Source organism: Esox lucius, chromosome 18, assembly GCF_011004845.1.
Source record: "Esox lucius isolate fEsoLuc1 chromosome 18, fEsoLuc1.pri, whole genome shotgun sequence".
In the NCBI taxonomy this organism is placed as follows: domain Eukaryota; kingdom Metazoa; phylum Chordata; class Actinopteri; order Esociformes; family Esocidae; genus Esox; species Esox lucius.
The window spans coordinates 23,293,706-23,313,472 of NC_047586.1; the positions used below are offsets into that span (position 1 = coordinate 23,293,706).

General features: G+C 43.6%; 2 protein-coding genes across 6 annotated transcripts in view; both read left to right on the forward strand.

Annotated features, from left to right (window-relative positions):
• afg1lb (AFG1 like ATPase b) overlaps positions 1–15,090 on the forward strand; it is a 32,910-nt gene extending 17,820 nt beyond the window's left edge. For 3 of the 4 annotated variants that reach the window (XM_010882134.5, XM_010882136.4, XM_010882137.4), the window contains 7 exons: positions 751–809; positions 5,394–5,476; positions 6,340–6,410; positions 11,236–11,336; positions 13,295–13,435; positions 14,065–14,172; positions 14,353–15,090. In XM_010882134.5, coding sequence (XP_010880436.1) covers positions 751–809; positions 5,394–5,476; positions 6,340–6,410; positions 11,236–11,336; positions 13,295–13,435; positions 14,065–14,172; positions 14,353–14,505 — 716 coding nt within the window. In that variant the 3' untranslated portion in view covers positions 14,506–15,090. The remainder of the gene's footprint in view (positions 1–750; positions 810–5,393; positions 5,477–6,339; positions 6,411–11,235; positions 11,337–13,294; positions 13,436–14,064; positions 14,173–14,352) is intronic. The other variant, XM_020056400.3, reaches the window with a different exon arrangement.
• Positions 15,091–18,000: 2,910 nt separating this feature from the next.
• The window catches only part of foxo3b (forkhead box O3b), a 45,852-nt gene continuing 44,085 nt past the window's right edge, over positions 18,001–19,767 (forward strand). The window contains exon 1 of one of the 2 annotated variants that reach the window (XM_020056258.2): positions 18,001–19,584. In XM_020056258.2, coding sequence (XP_019911817.1) covers positions 19,039–19,584 — 546 coding nt within the window. In that variant the 5' untranslated portion in view covers positions 18,001–19,038. The remainder of the gene's footprint in view (positions 19,585–19,767) is intronic. The other variant, XM_010882132.4, reaches the window with a different exon arrangement.

Genomic DNA, 19,767 nt, shown 5'->3' on the forward strand with positions numbered 1-19,767 from the left:
GCTAAATGAAGCTATAGTTTGTAATGGAAATTTAAAGAACAATAAACCCTAATTTATTTGTGAGGACCCAACTAACATCAAGTTAAAATTCCCTTTTCATCGTGTTGCAATTTTTTTACCATGACTTTCTACTTTAGGATTCCTTAAACATGTTTGTTTCAAATATTACTCCGCTGACAAGCCTCCCTGACAATACACAGTGTCATGCCTAGCATCGAACCAAGTCGTGTTCACTGCTAAAAACACACCTTGGCAACCTTTAAACAGGGCTAACCTCACTGTCACCTTTTAACTACTGTATTGAACCCAAACATTAACAGCAATACCTCCTTATTTTGCATCTGTGGCTCAAAATAGCTTAAGTGTGGGTGTGGTGTGCGTGTGGGTGTTTATGTCTGTGATTTTATTGGTCTATCAGTGATGCTACTTCAGATGTAATTTGTTCCAGCAGAGCTAATTGGAAAGTCTATTCACAAGAGTCTATGGACATTGTCCGAGCTGAAAAAGCGCGAGTCTTTTCTCTCGCCACCATTGTTTGGGAATGTAATGAATTTTATGCTGCTGCCGCTAGGTCCTGCTGCTGCTAGAGAAATCCATTTTTCTTCCACTGCCCCTGTCCCTTTTGTCCTGTCTCCCCACCCATCCTTCAGTTCATCAATAGCCACTTTATGTGCCAATCTGTGGCGGGAGAATGACATTATTAGGGGGGCTAAACAGCAGCGCTAACAGAGCACCTCCCTCCTCTTTCAGATCTGTACAAAAACGGACTTCAGAGGGACGCCTTCCTGCCTTTCATCGACGTGTTGAAGGTAAAGACAGTTTTCCCCTCTTCCATCGGTTTTAATTTATTCATTCGTTTATACCTCTCGCTACACCTAACATCACTCTCTCTCACACACATGCACACACACCTTTGTTGATGTGTCTGTCTTGTTCCAATTTTCTCTTTTTTTGATGTGTTTTTACCTGAGAACCACACACGGTGTCACAAAGCTGTCTTTGATCATACCTGGAGATGCTAAAAAACTCAAACAAACAAACACAGGGAGAGAGAGAGAGAGAGAGAAAGAGAGAGCGTGGGGGATCAGGGCGGGTAAGAAGGAGAGAGGGAGAGATCGTGGGGGATCAGGGCGGGTAGGGGAGAGAGACAGACAGACAGGACGAATGCGACGATGTGAATGGGAAGCGGGCAGCCGAGTGTGGAGGGAATGAACCAGCCTGCTTGCATTTCAAAGTGAGGAGAGAAAGGGTTGAGGGAGCGGGTGAGGAGGGGAACGGGGGTGGGGGCAGGACTGTGGATGGAAGCTAGCAATGCTCTGAAACTGCTTTGCAATTTAATAGCATTATTGTAAGCAGGTAGAGCCATTATCACAGCAGCACCGTGGATAATTACAAGGTGTTTGTAGGGACTATGACCATAAATAATTGCCGAATAATTTTATCATGAATTTTGCAGGAGAGGAAAACAGGAAGACATTCTTCCACTTTTCATAGGTATTCTAAACCTAAATAGTGGAAATGAAAGTGGGGACATTGACTCTCTTAATGGAAGTGTTGAGTGGCGACCGGGAACACACACACACACACACAGGCTGATGCCCAGAAACTGCTTGGGACATTTTAATGAAGACTTTGGGGTTCAGCTGAGCTCCAGTGTTTAACCTCCCCCCCAGACACACACACCTTTTGCACTTTGGATTTTCACCAGGGCCTTAAAGTCACCCTACTCCAAAAAATGAACCGCTTCCCATCTCTCGCCCTCCTAATCCAGCCCACCTCCCTAGAATGCTACTGGGCCCATTCTCTCCTCTCGCTCCCTTTCAGGCACCCATGTACCCCTTTGTAAGGCCATCTGGTTGTGGGGTGGGGGGGGCTCACTTCCACACAGTCCTGGACATCCTGCCATGTTAGCCGGGGGTGGTGGGATTGTGACGGGGCAGGCGGAAGGCTCCACCCCCCGAGCAACCCTTAATAGAGTGAATTAAAGCTGGAAGGGACCAATGATTCCATCTCTCTGGCTCTTTGCACCTACAGTCAGCATGTGTGTGGGGAGGGGGATGAGGTTAGAGGTCAGCGAGTGAGTCAGGGTGTGAAAACAGCCTCTGACCTCTCCACTCTCCTGACCTGAAGTATTGGGGGTTAATCCCTCCCTCTCCGGCGTTGATGAGTAAAAGCACCCCCCACCCCCTCAAACCGCAGTGCCAAACCCTCTGCTGCCTGTCCACTCACCTCCCACTCACCTCCTAGTCCTAGCGCTCACGCGGCTCTAGCACATCACTATGGTGCGCTAATGACAAAGACTGAGAGATACCATCCTCTCTCTTCTGTCCTTGGCCAAGCCACTGCACTCTCCTTTTACCCAGCTCCACGTTCCCCCCGCAGCTCAAAGGTCAGGACTCTGCACGTAACTACTTTTTCCTCTGTCTTCTTTTGATGCCGGCGAAATATACAGTACATTTTTTTCCCTTTTACTTATCTTTCCCCTCATCCATCTTTTGTGGTGGCTAATTGCCCCATGTATGGCAGCCCATACCTTTGGGGGGGAGTAAATAAAAAAGGAACAATTTAATATGAAAGTGCAGAGTTGCGGTGTGCTGAAAGGACGGTGTTCTTCTCTAGTGAAGGCCTTTCGTCTGTTAAGGACCCACGTAGAGGGGTTTTGAAGAGTCGCCCACTAACGAGTTCCTAGTGAATGGAAAATGGATGATTGATGACTGCTATTGTCCTTTTGGCATTTAGTATACCTCTTATGAATCATCGTTCCATAACAATGGGGGTTCAAATCATCTATTTTCCAGTGCGATCCAACAGAATGGATATAGCCTTGCATTACTTGGTTTCCCTGTAATGCAGTTTGATTTTGAGGTTTTTCTGTGGCCTTTCATTAATTCAGACCGATGTTCTTTCATAGTTTTTTTTTGTCCCCAGAATATTAGTTGGATGTCCGCTTGGTTGGGTGTGGCAGACCACCTTGGAAAGCCTCTGACCGAAGGTCCGATCCAGTTAATAGATGATGCAGAGCCAGAATCACTGAAAACCCTGGAGTTTGACCCTCGCCTCTGTTTCTCTTACTTTGTCTCTCTTTTCATTTCCCCCTGTTTCTTTATCTCTCTAAATACGAGTACCTCTGTGAGTTTCTGATCCTCTCTGGAGGTTAATTGGAGCCCCTAGTGGCCAGGTGTAGATGGGACTCAGTCTAACTGTCCAGGATGTTGTGTCTGTGTGCGTCTGTGGGAGGGTAACGGCCTGCTCCGGCTCAGAGTTGCGGTGAGGTCCAGAGCAGTGAAGCTGGTGGGGGGGCGGGGGTTCCCAGATCACCAAAAGCCGGGCCCCTACTCTCAAAAGATGTTTCCCCAAGAGGAGCAGGCGAGGCACAGGGAGGTTGTGAGAACGACCTCGTGGAACAAACCATCCAGGACCCAGTGCAGTCACACTTTAGGGGAGCAGATCATTAGGTGTAATAAGGGTTCTCACATTATCCCCCCCCCCCCCAGCCTAGTCTGGACTGAATATATTCACCACACACAAACTCAGTCGTTACCCAGTTAGTGAAAACACTTTGAAGTCAGAAGAGTCGTCCAGGACGGACCAGCATAAAGGCGCTGTTTTTAAGCTTTCTCTTTCCTGGCTCTCCTTTCTCCATCCCTCCCTCCCTTTACTCCCTCCCTCCACACAGGCTGTAAGACACACACGGATGAATGGGCGACGACGACCCCCCCCCCCCCCCCCCCCCGTTCCATCTCTTTTTCAGCCTGCCCACCCCGTGTTCTTTGAGGCCTGGTCAATTCTCTGGCCCAAACAAAAAAAAAGCATCAAATGTTTTCTGGTGTTGGTAATGAGGGAGTGGACCTCATCAGGCAGCAGTAGTCAGCTATCCTTGGCTTTTGTTGCTGCTCAATGGCACCGCACTCTTTGAAAAACTCAAAAGCAACTTTTTCTGAGGTGCGACAGGCAGAGAAAGGGGGGGGGGGGGGCACGCCACCCCGTTTTTATGCTAAACAGCTGTCCAGAGGGAGAGAGAGTGGAGGACAGCTAGGACAATGACGGTATTGTAGCTACATGTGTTAAGGTGACTTTCTCCAAAGAGGCTCTGATTCTCATGTCTGTCAAGGCGGCTCTTTGACAGGAGAACGACGGCTACTGCTCCCCGGTAGCAGGCCGTCCCGCCAGTGACTACACCACTACCTGCTTGCTGGAAAGGACCGTTCAAAATGCCGTGCAGGAGGTTGTCGGAGAAGTTGCAGTGTGGAGAAGAACATCCTAAGGCGAGGGGGGGGGGAGGGGGGGGGGGGGGGGGGGGGGGGGGGGGGGCGGAGCGGAGTACATAGGTGGGCGAAATCTGTGAGGGAGGAGTGAGGAGTTACCGAACTCCTTGAGTCGGTAATCATGTAATGACCTGGAAGGCCTCATGCTCATCTGATTATAAATAACTGACGACGCCATCATCATCATCTTCGCTGATTGTGTTGCTGTCACAGCGCTCTCACTCCCTTTCTCATATTTGTTCATCTCTACTCCCTTCAAGACCAGCTCTGAGTGACCCATCAGGCATCTATAGGTAAAGACAAATCAAAGAGACAAAAAGGAGGGGGGGGGGGGCATTAGCCGCACGATGCGACACTGAGATGGCGGAGGGACTATTTACCCGTCGGCCATGGCGCTGCTCGGTGAGGTCGCGGCTCGGGTTGATGAAATGACACGTCCCTTTTGTGCGAGGGGATGGAGAGTTTGTCAGGTTGTTATTAAGCCTGATTCAACCAACTGGCTCAGAGTGGGAACTCTGTTCGTGTGAGCGGGCGCAGAGATAAGAAGTTGACAGCGGATTGAGAAGAATGGGGGTATTTCGGTCTCCTTGCTTTGTGGTGATTGCTAATTATCCCTCAGCTCAAGGAGGCCGGTGGCACAAATTCACTGATTTCATAATTTGCTCTGAGCTGTCATGGAATACTGATTTGCCTGGCACGGCCATCGTTTGATGATATACATTTCTTTTCTTGTCCTTTTTTCGGGGGAATGGGAGAAATTATGATTATAGTTTGTGTCGCACTCGCTGACATTTATCCTGTTGACGTTTTATACTGCCAGGGAAAGTTTGAACTCGGCAGCAGAAGTTTCTACTCCGCTGTACCTCTTCAATGGAAACAGGGGGGCAGATAGCTAGATAAATAAAACATGACAGAATGCCTTTTCTACAAGTTAGGACAGACTTTAAAACGCATGCCATACCTCCATCTGCAGTGGTTTCCTGTGTCTCCCTCCAGTGGCAATGATCATACGCATACACAACCTCGGCTCTACTTCACTGAAAGACACACACACATACATTAGCTTCTGTGCCATGGTGGTTATGGCCCCATTTCTAAATGAATGTTTTTTTGTTTTTCTGTGTATAGGAATATTGCCAGCCCATGGCTATAGAGTCTGGGGTTGACTACAGAAGATTAGACCTACCTTTAGCAGGGAAACTCTACTACCTGTAAGTGTGTGTTTGGCCTGTGTGTGTTTGGCCTGTGTGTGTTTGGCCTGTGTGACTGTGCCTACTTTCTAAGGAATGCTCAGATGTGTTTTTTCACCATTGTGAAGAATAAGTTTTAGCCACACTTAAACACTTGAGCTATAAGCCCATTTGTCTTATTGCTGGGGCCCAATACACAAACGATGACATGAGATGAATCCATTGCTCTGTGTGGGTCAGTATGGGTCCTGCTCTCTCCCCCAGGCCACTAAAAGGTTTGTGCTGTCTATGATTTCTATGATTAGACACAGTCACACATTTGTGCCCTAAAATGTTTGCTTGATGCTAACAGAACACACACACACACAAACTATTTTGCCAGTTTGCAATATGAGATGACCGAAGTGTGTGTGTATCAGGACATTAAGCTACAGTGAGGAATAATGATGGCGACAAAGGCCGAGAGAAAGAGACAGCTAGAGGAGCAGAAGAATACGGAACCATTGAGTTTGAAAAGGCACGGTTTTATTCTTCTCATTGCCTGTACACAAACACATAGGGCATGCATATCGTTGCTCATTGGCGAGCCAGCCATTTCAAGTGCCTCCTTCTTTCTCTGTATGCAAATGAAACACATCGTACCCCTCTTTACCTGAACGAGAGTTAAAGCACACACGCAGTCTCGTTGTGTCACGCATTCACAGGCTAATGTGTGTGTTTAAAGTCCTGTGTCCCGGTCTTTGGAGATATAGTGAAAAGCTAAGTATCCCCCTCCTTTCTCCCCACATCCGTTGTTTGATGTGGCCACTTCAGCCTTATTCATTTCATATTCTATTATCCCTCTTTCTCTCTCGTTCTTGGTGCATGTATGCGTGCGCGCGCAGTACCAGAGAGACTGATGCAGAGGCCTGCATGGATACGCTATTTGACGATCTGGCCCGGAGACAAAATCACGGTAAGGGGGTTCATCATTTACACGTGTGTAAAATGGCTAATATGGATAGAGGAAACATTTTTGGTTTTCACCCCCCACGAACCTGTCACACCTGTTCACCCCCTTACCACAGTTGCATAAAAATCTGGGATTTGAAATTGAATTAGGATTTTTTCAAAAAACTAAAAAGTGGAGTATGTTGAAACTTATCCAGAATTGGTTTCTTGTTCCACAAGTTGTCTGTAACCCACACTACCACTTATCTGTGTTATGCCCTGCTAATACTCAACATAGTCTCTAGGCTTGCTTTTAAGGGACTGATCTTTATTTATGACATAGGGTATCTGGAAGATAAAGCCCCCAGTCAACATGAAAATGATTGACCCTCCCCCAAACAAAATATATTTTCACATCACCCTCCCAGAGCCTTCGGGGGGAAAAAACATGACCCTCCTTATTCAAAATGCAGATTACAAAGCAGATCCAGCGCATTGGTTTCAAAGACAAACTCTCCTGTTCAACAACGTACCTGCAAAGGTAGCCCTTGTAGGCCCACAGTCCAAAAAACGGACACAATGAAAGTGGATATTTTAAAATGTATATAGCCTAGATTAGCTTTATTTAAAACGCAAAACGTATTCTAACTTAAAGATTTCATCGTACCAGAAAATTCCTATAAAACTCCAATATTATAGGGTTGTTTTTACTGTTCCAAACGTCTATAAAAATATGAATATAGTAACAACTATGGCACCAGCTGATACACATGGAGATAAAACAGAGACATACGTTTTTATTTGTAAAAAAGGTCAGACACTTGCAAACTTATGATTACTTTTGTAGTGCGCAAAATTGTAACTAACTTGATATTTGAAATCATGCAAGTCATTAATAGCACTTGCCAGTGTAAAATACGGACTGCTAGAACTGTGACAAAATTATTTTTATTTGTAAATCTCAGTCTGCAGTAGTACGTTTCACAGCGTTTGCAAGCGGAGATACCCATGAGGACTCTGACTGTCAGACCAAGTGTGCATTTTTTTTTACAAATACAAAAAACTTACCTTCCTACACAAAGCCCAATATGCACAACACTGCACTAACTGCGTGCCCTCCTTGCTGCTAACAAAGAGAGCAGTAGTTTCTATTATTCTATTATCATTGTCCCAAGCGTAGCCCGACAACAGTATCAGAATTTAAGTCCCCGTCCGGTCGTGATCTGGTTCGCACGGAGAATGGATTCCCTACCTGAGGGTCACAATGTCTTCAGCTGTAGTTTCACTGTCCTCCATATGCTTTCCTCCAGGTCACTCAACCCCTTTTAGCACGGGTAGGATTAAGGCCTAGCTCGCTGAACCAGTTCCGAGTCTGATTTGCTTGCAGAGAGAGGCTGTGGCGACCTTCCTACAGTAGGCTACTCATTTACAAACAATTCAATGACGCCATGTACAAGTTACTGCAAGGAGTGGTGACACTTGTGTTCCCTTGTCCGGTTCTTTCTCATCCCTTTTCACTATACGAAACTCATAAATTCTTGAGAACTTAGTTAACGATTGCATATGTTCTGTAATTCTGTGACGCCATAACGTTTGTCTTTTAAAGCTTTTTCCTATATTGTGATATCCACAATCTGGTTACGCCAAGCACAAAGATTGAATAGCCAATAGAAAGGTGATACAGAAACAAGAAACCAGGCAAGCCTAGTTCAGCTGGACCGCAATAGAAAGTATTGCCCTCTTGAGATTCAAACCCGGGTCGCCCACATGAAAGGCTGTGTCGCTAAACACTACAACACAGAGCTCTACGTTCAGTATAGCCTCTTGTGTCTATGAACAAATCCTCTTTTGCCACTGGCCGTTTTAACAGCTAATTGGCCATTCGTGAATTATATTGATACAGTAAAACTGACTAACGTTTCTTACTAAGTTTACCTCCACTACAAATAGCGTGTATGAACAGCTTATTAGTCAGTAATAAGCTTTACCAGTATCTACTAACTTACTGGAATAGTCATAGGAATTGAGCAATTGCTAGCGTGTCTGCCAAAGCTATTTCATTTCATGGCAGAACGTATTTTTTTCTTTCATGGCATAACAACATACTTTTTTCTTTCATTCGTGAATGACATTGATACAATTACTATCAAGAAAGGTGACGATAACTAACTTTTTCATCAAGTGAAATAAAATTAAATGTAATTGTTCACAATAGATTTGAACTTGAGCCTTCCACGTGAGTCACTGTTTTTGAGTCACGGTATTATGCATTTCACCAGTCGCTAAACACTATTGAGCATTGTGTTAAACTGACTAACATTTCTTATTAAGTTCCACCAGAAATAGCATCTATGAGCTGTTAACTTTTGCCACTGGCTGTTTGAACAGCTTATTAGCCAGTAATAGGCTTACTGGTATCTACAAACTTCTTAGGAATAATCATAAGAATTTAGCAATTGCTAGTGATACTGAAGATGAACATTTCCATGCCAGAAACAGTTGCAGTATAACCGTATACAATTTCAGGATTCGTTTTAGCCAGCAAAGTTTTCGTCAATACGGAATAATTCACAATGTGTACTTCGCTTCACCTGCAAGAAGATGTGAACCCGGGACCTGTATTTCACAAGTCCGCTTCTCTAACCAATACGCTATTTAACTAGGGTCGGTCCGTCGGTCAAATGTAATCGATTATGAAATTTGCTTGGACTGTCTCATTCTCTGTCTCTGTCTCATCTTCAAAAATTCTGATCTCTCCCTAAAAAGCTTCTTAATATATTAGTGTACTTTACCAAACTGCAGTTTTATGAAAAGTGATTTTAATAGAACAACAAGTGCCTACAGTAACATGCACTTTCAATCCTAAGAATATTGAAAGCAGGGAGTTTACAGTCTCAGGCAACATCCATGAGGAATTTTTATTTAGGACATAACTTTCAATCTTATTTGATGTATCAGGTAGTGTGAATTTGACTGTAAATTTTGACAAGCACAAACCCAAACTGCATTTGTTACCTAGAGAGTTTTGTGGACCAATTGGTTGCTATTGTTAAATGTAACTCTAAAAGTACCATGTAGCTGAGACATGGTTAAATAAAAAAACGCAGACATGGTTAAATAACCAGTGTTGCACCCGTGTTCCGCCAAAAGCTAGCTGACTGGCTACTGTTGCTGATTTAGTAACTATACTCAAGAAAAGGTTCCTGGCAGGGGGTTTTTAGCTGTTCTTCAAATAAAACATGTGGGGTTATCTGATGAACTCTTTGAAAGGTTTAATCAAAGAACTCTTTAATGGTTCCTCAAATTTTTTGAAGGACCCTTTGGGGTTGACTGTTAAGGGGGATTCTTCATCAAAAGGTTTTTAAAAGAACCTTCAAAAGGAATTATTTGAAATAATAGTTTGTAATTATCACTTGAAGAACTTTTAGGGGTTCCTCCACAGGTTCAGTGAACAATCCTGAAAGGATCCTCAAACCAAAAAAATTTTAGAGTATCATTCCAGTGATACGTAGCAAAAGTGTCCCACATTACACAGAAACGTGGCGGTTAGGAAGTTATTTTCACCAGTTTAAATTCTAATAAAAAGTATAGTCGACACATCCTGCGAAAAGTATTTTAATCTCAACAAAACTATTGTAGTTTGAATCGGCCCACTGGGTTTGTCTCTAAAAGTTTTGCACACCTGGACTGTGCTATATTTACCTTTCCAAAATTCAAGTTATGCCAAACATTCAAAAAAAAATGAGTCAAAATTGTGCCACTGAGGAACATCCCTGTATTCCGATAAGCAACCCCAGTTGATATGGACTTTTGTTGATCCTCAAAGATTAATTCCTCTTCCAGTCTGGTAAAAAGCAGATAGAAGCAGGTTTTCCTCCACAATTTTGCATGTGCTTCTTATGTCTGAAAATCTCCCCTGCCTTTGCCAATGTTTAAGCATACTCATACCATTCTGAAGCCACCACTACGCTTGAAAATAAGGACAACACATTATTTTATAATGTGTTGTTTTGGATTTATCACAATTTTAAGGATTTGCTAATTTTAAGGAAGATAGTATTGTTGCATGTAGGATGCATGTTTTGGAAACATTTTATTCTCTACGTGTGTTCTTCCTTCACACACATTTAGCTAATTATTGTGGAGACACTATCATGTGGTTGATCTGTTCTCATAGCGGCAGGAAGTAGGGGTGCTGCTGCCCCCGCTAACTCAAACCAAAGGGGTTTATTTATGCAACGACTATATTGTAGTTATATATTTTGTTTTAAGTTGTAAAAACATGTTGAATTCTATTTTCACTTGGACATTTTAGAATATTCTGAGTGTAGCAAAGCACAATGAAATTCTGTTCAATACCTATATGTACTGAATGATATTTTAAACCGTAAAACAATGTCAAAATGCACTCCACTTTACTGTAGTGGAATGACCATGGTAGGAATTGAAGTAAAACACTTTGGATATTAGGGGAAATGATCAGGTCAAAGGTGAGAACAGAAGAGTTTACAAGAAGGAAGTGAAACATTACAATTGTGTTGGTAACTGTTTTTTAATATCTGCTAGGCATCTCAAGGGTTTGTTGTATAATGCCAAAAGTGTTAGTTTGTCATGCATTGGCCATATCACACCCCTGATAAGTAAAAAGGAACGATAGAGGATGGATATTAAAAAAAAACTATGGAAGGAATATTGAACAAATGTTGAGGTCTGCTAAAAAAAAAAAAACTATTTAGCACTTGCTTTCGTATGAAGCAGTAATATTGCTTTTTCTGTGTATTATCAGCTTCAATACAGTTGTTGGGTTCTACAGTCAATACATTAGTGTCTATGTGTCTGTGTCTCCATAGTAGTGGGTCCCAGGGTCCTAAAGGTGAAGGGCAGACAGTTGAGACTGGAAAAGACCTGTGGTACCATCGCCGACTGTACCTTTAAAGAACTATGTGACAGAGTAAGTTACTCACAAAACAACTGTACCTTTAAAGAACTACACTGAACAAAATTATAGATGCAACACTTTTTTATATTTGCCCCCATTTATCATGAGCTGAAGACTTTCTCTATGTACAGAAAAGTCCTATTTCTCTCAAATATTGTTCACAAATCTTTCTAAATCTGTGTTAGTGAGCACTTCTCCTTGTCGCAAGTTTTGAGGGAGCGTGCAATTGGCATGCTGACTGCAGGAATGTCCACCAGAGCTGTTGCCTGTGAATTTAATGTTCATTTATCTACCATAAGCAGTCTCCAAAGGCTTTCAGAGAATTTGTCTGTACATACAACCGGCCTCACAACTGCAGACCATGTATAACCACACCAGCCCAGGACCTCCACATCCAGCATCTTCACCTCCAAGATCATCTGAGACCAGCCACTCAGACAGCTGCACCAACAATCGGTTTGCATAACCAAAGTATTTCTGCACAAACTGTCAGAAACCGTCTCAGGGAAGCTCATCTGCATGCTCGTCGTCCTCATCGGGGTCTTGACCTGACTGTAGTTCGTCGTCATAACCGACTTGAGTGGGCAAATGCTCACATTTGATGGCGTCTGGCACTTTGGAGAGGTGTTCTCTTCACGGATGAATCCCGGTTTTCACTGTACAGGGCAGATGGCATCGTGTGGGTGAGCGGTTTGCTGATGTCAACGTTGTGGATCGAGTGGCCCATGGTGGCCGTGGGGTTATGGTATGGGCAGGCGTGTGTTATGGAAAACGAACACAGGTGCATTTTATTGATGGCATTTTGAATGCACAGAGATACCGTGAAGAGATCCTGAGGCCCATTGTTGTGCCATTCATCCATGACCATCACCTCATGTTGCAGCATGGTAATGCACGGCCCCATGTTGCACGGCCCCATGCTGAAAACATCCCAGTTCTTGCATGGCCAGCATACTCACCGGACATGTCACCCATTGAGCATGTTTGGGATGCTCTGGATCGGCATATATGACAGCGTGTTCCAGGTCCTGCCAATATCCAGCAACTTCGCACAGCCATTGAAGAGGAGTAGACCAACATTCTACAGGCCACAATCAACAACCTGATCAACTATATGCGAAGTAGATGTGTTGCACTGCGTGAGGCAAATGGTGGTCACACCAGATACTGACTGATTTTTGGACCGCCCCAATACAGTGAAACTGCACATTTTAGAGTGGCCTTTTATTGTGGCCAGCCTAAGGCACACTTATAGACAGCAATAATCATGCTGTCTAATCAGCATCTTGATATGCCACACCTGTGAGGTGGATGGATTATCTCGACAAAGGAGAGGTGCTCACAAACACAGATGTAGACAGATTTGTGAACAATATTTGGGAGAAATACACCTTTTGTCTACATAGAGAAAGTCTTCGATCTTTGAGTTCAGCTCATGATAAAGGGGGGCAAAAACAAGTATTGCGTTTATAATTTTGTTCAGTTTCTGTGACAGAGTAAGTTACTCACAAAATAATATTTGTTCACCCAACCCTCCACTCCTTCCTCCATCCTGTTTTTTTCTTTGGTCTGTGTTGATTACTACATACATTTCCCTCTATCACCCCAGATCTCTTGATTTGACCTTATTCTTTGTCTCCCTTTTTCTTCTTTCTGTATTGTTAACTAATCCACTCACTGGACTCCTTAATTCATTGCCCTTACCTTTTGTTCGTACTTCTTTTTTAATGCACTTTAGTTCCCCCAGGTCTCATCCAAACTCCCTTCTCCCGTCCACTTCTGACAAACTCTATAATAATTTCTCAGTGCTCTGTTCAATGTCAAAGACTACAGGTTATTGTTGTGCGCGTGCATTTGTGTGTGTGCATGACAGAAAAACACAAGCCTGTTGTAGCAAAGTATTTGGTAAGGACCGTTCCAGGGCCAACCTTTCCTCTCTTCTACGCCCTCATTCCCACTCGGTGTTCCAGCCAGTGGGGGCTAGTGACTACCTGGAGATGGTTCAAGTGTTCGACACTGTGTTTATCCGTCACATTCCCGTGTTCACCCTCAGCCTGAAGGACCAGGCACGGCGCTTCATCACCCTCATAGACAACTTTTATGACAACAAGGTCAGTGCATTACAGTGAACTAACCCTCTGATGGACAAGGGCACGTTGGCTTAGTAAGTCAGATACAGAATGTATACAATATGTACCACAATCAACTGGGATTCACAAAGATTTGTATTGTCACTGGGAATAAATATTTGTTTCAGGGTCAGCGTCAAACTGGCTGTTTGCTTCCCAAGTGGTACCTACTCCAATGCATTGTAAATTTTTAAACGGGGGCCAAACCACAAGAAAAGTAATCAAGTACAGATGCAGTGATACATCTTCCCAATAATCCACACTGAATTTTTTCTATGCTTATTCTAGTCATAATCGGTGATGTCATCACTATTAAAAAATGACATACCTTTGACTCTTAACATACTCAAAGTACAATAATTTCAATTTAGAAAAAAACTATCAGTGTTAAATAAAAATATTGTGGCTTCATTTTAATTGCTTGGAGGCTTGTTTTTTTTTTTTTTTTTAATGTATTGATTCATTCTGACGTCCCTAGTTTTGACATACCTTTGTTTATCCAAAGCTACTGACCTGGAGTGATCCTTCAGGATGAGCATCTGTCCACCCTCTCTCAGGCAGATGTCACTGATAGTGTTCAGACCATTCATTCCACTGCCCATGTGTTCTAGGTAAGAGTGGTGCTGTTAGCAGATGCTCCTCTGGACAAGTTGTTCGTCCACTCTGGGGGGGAGGAATACTGTGACCGAATGCTACTGGATGACCTGGGCCTGAGTGGGGTGAGTCCATGGTCCATCCTCAACAAGAATGACCACAGATACATTCCTTGAGATCTGTGGTTGTGGTAATCCCGCTGGTTGTGTTAAACCCTCTGGTTTTGGTTGTGTTAAACCCTTTGGTTGTGGTTGTGTTTAACCCGCTGGTTGTGGTTTTGTCTAACCCTGTGGTCCTGTTTTTAGGATGCCATCAACCGCCTGTCTTTGTTCACAGCAGAGGAAGAGATCTTTGCATTTCAGAGAACCGTGTCCAGACTGACAGAGATGCAGACGGAGATGTACTGGACCGAGGGGGACCGCAGTAAAACGTCCCACACAAAGAGAGGGTCAGGATAAAGTCTGCATAACCAATTAAAGGGAACCGGTAAACCACTGAAACTTCTTTCAAGCTTTCAAGTAAAATACAACCAGCTAACTCACAAAACACACAGTTTCAGCAGGGGGGATGAATCAGTTCTACTGCTCTAGATTATTATGTGACAAGCCAAAACACTTTGCAACATGGTCTAGGAGTGACACATGCCCCCTCACAAACCTAACAGGATCAGAGAGGGGAACAATAGAAACTTGTCTGTGGTCTAATTTAGACATTTTAAAACATACATGAAGAACACGGGGTATACTTCGCTAGATAAAGAATGGTGCAGACAGCTAAAGGGATGGAAAAATACCGTTAACTGTGTCTCTGTTGGTAGACAGCTAACACCCCCTTGTGGCTGATATTGAACATTGCCACAGAAGATAATATACATGTAATCATAAAATGTATGCATTTAGTGGTTATTGCTTTGCATATACTTGACTAATAGGATCAGGCATGTATAGTGTGTGTATTAATACTATGTAACCAGACATTTGCCTTGTAAAAAGCTCCATGTAATATTTGCTTCTGCTGCTTAATAAACTCTACAGTAGAAACTAAACATGAAAAGGGGTCTTGTGCATTTCTTGAGCTCAAACTGCGAAGGCAAAACATACCTAGTGTATTAGAATTTCTCTCGCAAATGTTAAATGTGTTGGATGCCTCAAGGTTAATTCCAACTGTCAAGCAGGCACGCATGGATGAAGAAAGAAACCCACAGAAAGGCTTGTCTGAGGTTGTGTGATTCTGCCACAAGATGGCAGCAGCGGGTAAGGGACCAAGAGACTGGTTGTTATTGCTTCAGATGATGTCATTGTTGCCAATGTGCTTCAACATCTTATTGGTTTGCTCTTTGGGATTTCAAGTTGTGTATCAATGAAAGCAATTTGTGACAACTGCTGATATAAAAATGGCTTTAGTAAACACATTTTATTGATTCATAGTGCACCATAGCCTGTCTAGCACAATCCAAGCCATCTTGTCTTAGTGACGCAGTATCAAAGTGCCCACCACACTGACCATGCCTCATAGGATGATGTTCATGCCCAATGAACACCTCCCAGGAGTAGCAGGAAAAATCACACATTAGACAAACATTCTTTCCTCATCCCTCTGGTGTTCGGCGTAGCGTAGGTTAAGGTTAGGTTTTTAGTGTTAGGAAAATAAGAATGTTGTCGTGTTTGTTAGTGGTAAGGCCTTGTCTATTCCACCATTACTCTCAATTAAGGGAAATCAATCACAGTCTATTCCGAGGGCACTAATCCAATCAGAGCATTACACTGTTTGGGTAAACATCAGAAACAAACAGAAATGGCCTCCCTCATTTGTGTAGGTCTTAATTGGATGATTCACGCTAACACAGAGGGGTGGCTATAGTCCTGGAGCCAGGATCACGGCTATTACAGTTAGAACTGAAAGGTTTTTTGCCCCTGAACCCCTTTTCTATTGGAAGCCCACTGGTACTGTACACAAACACAACGTCAGATGTCATCATCTGCCTTTAAGGGGTAATGAAGTGTTAGGAACAACGTGTATTGGGGGGGGGGGGGGGGGGGGGGGTCACTAATATGGTTGTTTGAAGTGTGCAGGCCCCTGCTGTAAACCAGTGTAATGGTGTGCACAACCTGTTTACGGAACAATGCGCTGAGTCAGGGATCTCTGTGCCTGCCCATGTCAAAACACTTGTACCAGGAGAGCAATGTGTTGCAGCTTTTTCATACATGTCTTTTGGTATTTCTTATGGGTTATTGTTTCATGTTTGGTGGGGGTTTTGTGGACCCCAGGAAGAGGATTTGCTGCTTTTGTCTGCAGCTCATGGAGACCATATTGGGGATTCAGTGAACATGGTAAATCCAATGTGCACACTCATCTTGGTTACGCTACTCATTTTACACTGTTATTGTGAGAACTACATTCATTATAAGAGCCACTTCAATGCAACTTCAATGCATTTTTATGACACCACTGAATACTACGATTTACCACATGCTACAATCAATTTACCATACGTTTTTTTAAATGTAAGAACATTGTTTAAAGCACAGCTTAGTTATATTGAACTGTAATGGCTGTATTGCATTTCACCATTCTAATCCTCCCTCTTAGTGCAGATTGTGGGATCAAAACTTTCCTGCTCTCTACATTTCAGATATGAAAACATAATGGATTAAAGAATAGTTTGGATTACCAATGCCTATCAAAAACCCATGTCTAATATTTATTCCTGCCCAATTTGGGTAATACAATCAGATATTTGAAAAACGGTCACAGGGAATTGGATGAGCCCTTAGGACCTACAGTTGACATGTATATTCCCAGAGCCTCCCTATAGTTAACCCTCCACTGCAGCAGTTAACCACATGCATCAAACTGCTGTGTCAGCCATTCCTCTTTACATAGCTGGAACTGGAGGAACAAAGAAGAGCTGTGTGCGTGCGCGCGTGTCTGAGTCCATGCGCGTTCCTTTGCATATGCACGTGATATCGATTTACTTTTTTCTTTAATGTTAGGGATTTTTCCATGTACAATTAAAAAAACAATTAAACAGCGTTGTCTCTGAAATATATATCTGATTGTTATACAGTCCTTATCAGCACCCCCGTTCCAAGAATGAATAGATCAAGACTGCGCACCACAGGTGCAACGCGCATTCCTGTAAAGAAATCGAGGGCACGTGTCCCAAGCCAGATGTACGTGCACCTCGCACAACATCTTTTAAGAACAAAGACCCTGTCTATATGGCTGGTGTTTTACACAGTCAGTAAGAAGAGAGGTGTTGGGAAGTGGCGGTCACTCCGAAGCATCACATAAAGGACGGAGAACCTATGTCTTCCTTAGCGATCTCTTTAGATATTGAATGACGTCATGTGTTTGAGACGGGTAGATCAGACTTGAAGGGGTTTTGTTCTTAGCTCGCTGTAAAGATTGATTGGTTGTGAATAAAGGGACAAGCGATCAAAATCTTTAAACAGATTTTTTAAATAAAATGACATAACGTGCCATTATAATTTACCCATCACAAAGAGCCACCTGTTAGCATTATGCCTTTGTTTTTGCACATGTGTATACCAGTTATTACATTGTGACAGTATAACCTATCATGGTGTAATTGAGAACCATTACATAATGTAATGAACATTGATAAATGCTTTAAATAGACAAACATGTGTCATTAGCCTAAGAAATATGAAATTATGAATAGTATTTTTATATATATATATATATATACATGTCTTCTGTCCATCTTCGTGTTCGTCTTGATGTACAATAGCCTATCAATTTGATTATCGTTGTGTCTGTTTTCTATATCCCTCAACATGTCGAGACGTATGTCTCCTCCGACCCATGCTTGCCTTGACATGCCTGTGCGCACAAACTCTAGCCTACTTTGGAGCAGTGTCTCTTTAAGTTGTTTGGTCCACAGTATTCAGGGGGCTGGCCTTTTTTCGCGGGGGTGGCAACATTAGTCGATCTGCCACTATTGCTGCTGTTGCTGGATAACTTTCAGCTTGTTGAGGGCTGTCACAAGACGGAATGTGCTAAGTAGGCTATGTAGATTTGTGTGCATATGTTCTGCAAGAGATAAGCTACTGTACCTGAGAGTGTGAGGTTTCGTTTTCTATTCCAACTGAGCTGCGGACTTCAGTAAAGGCTTTAGAGAGACGAAATTATAATTTTGTTATTCTGTTCTTTTTCGTTTATCTATCGACACTGACAAGCACAGCATTCTTGTATCCAGTCATAGTTAAAGGACGTGTGAGTGAAATGGAATTTGGCAAGATGCAAGGAATAGGAAAACGACTATGCGATAATTAACAGTAGGCTAGTTGCTGCGGCCATCTAGTTCCCCATAGCACGAAGTGACTGCACGCCTTTATCCGTGGCAGTCCTGAAAACAGTGGAGGACCGCACTGTGCGTTAGCCTACTCCTGGCTGTCTCCGGTATTATGACGTCTGGCTACTTTCACTGTGTCCATTGACGAGGAGCTGCAAGTAGGTTTATTCAATAGGCTACAGTTACCTTGAATTAGTGGGGGATTCGATCTTGAACGCGCAAAGTAGGAACGCGTACCTAATCCGCTCATTGATGAACGAACCCGTGGTAGCCTACACTGTAGATTAGCCTGCGCGTGAACGAACTGTACTCACTGTAGTTATCAACATTGCATCAGGCAAGAGAAGAATACGACGAACTGTTGCGATTGTCCAATGTGGAGTAGCTCTGGCTTGCTTTTGGAATCAGGTAGAACGGCCATCATTTGTGGTGCTAATACAATTATTCTAGGCAACGTTTTACACCCATCCAGATCAGCATATCGGTGCTTTTTTGCTACAGAGGATTTCATTTTTTAATTAACACCGAGTTATAGTGACCCTTGGGGACAGCTGCGTCTAGAATTGCAACACAGGACGGGAACGCGCATTCATGGAATGCGACTTTGACAGCTCTCTACTTACCTACTGACTTTATTAGCGGGCAGCGGGGACGACTGATTCACTGAAAAGAGATGGCCCAGGTTCCAACCCCAAGCCCTCTGCTGGACGTAGCCATAGACCCAGACTTTGAGCCACAAATAAGGCCAAGATCGTGCACCTGGCCTTTGCCCAAGCCCGAGTCTAATGCGGGGAAACCAGAGAGCAACGACACTGACATTATACCAGAGGAAGAGGATGACGAAGAGGAGCAACATGCCACTTCCATGGCCATCAACGTCAATGGCACGAGCCTGGGAGCAGACGACCAGAACAGCAACAGCCCTACGGCCGAAGGACAACTGTCTGGACAGGAGAACGGAAGTTCCCCGCTTTCGTCCCACTCTCCCACCACCACTTCGGGGGCACTCAGCACCAGCGGCCCAGGGACGCAGACACCGCGGAAGTCATCTTCGCGCAGGAACGCGTGGGGGAATCTCTCGTATGCTGACCTGATAACCAAAGCAATAGAGAGCACACCAGACAAAAGATTGACTCTGTCCCAGATTTATGACTGGATGGTGAGGTGTGTGCCGTACTTCAAAGACAAAGGCGACAGCAACAGCTCCGCAGGGTGGAAGGTAAGAAATAAAACGTTATCTTCGTCTGCTCATTCACCCCTTCATCAAAACAACAATAACAAGCAACACGTCTCCAGAGTTTGTAAGGCTGTTCCCTGTGTTTGTTTATAAACACGCGCTGGCTGTCTCTCGGAATTGTGAGTGACGCAACATCGAAGGAACCATCCCAAGCACTGAAATTTA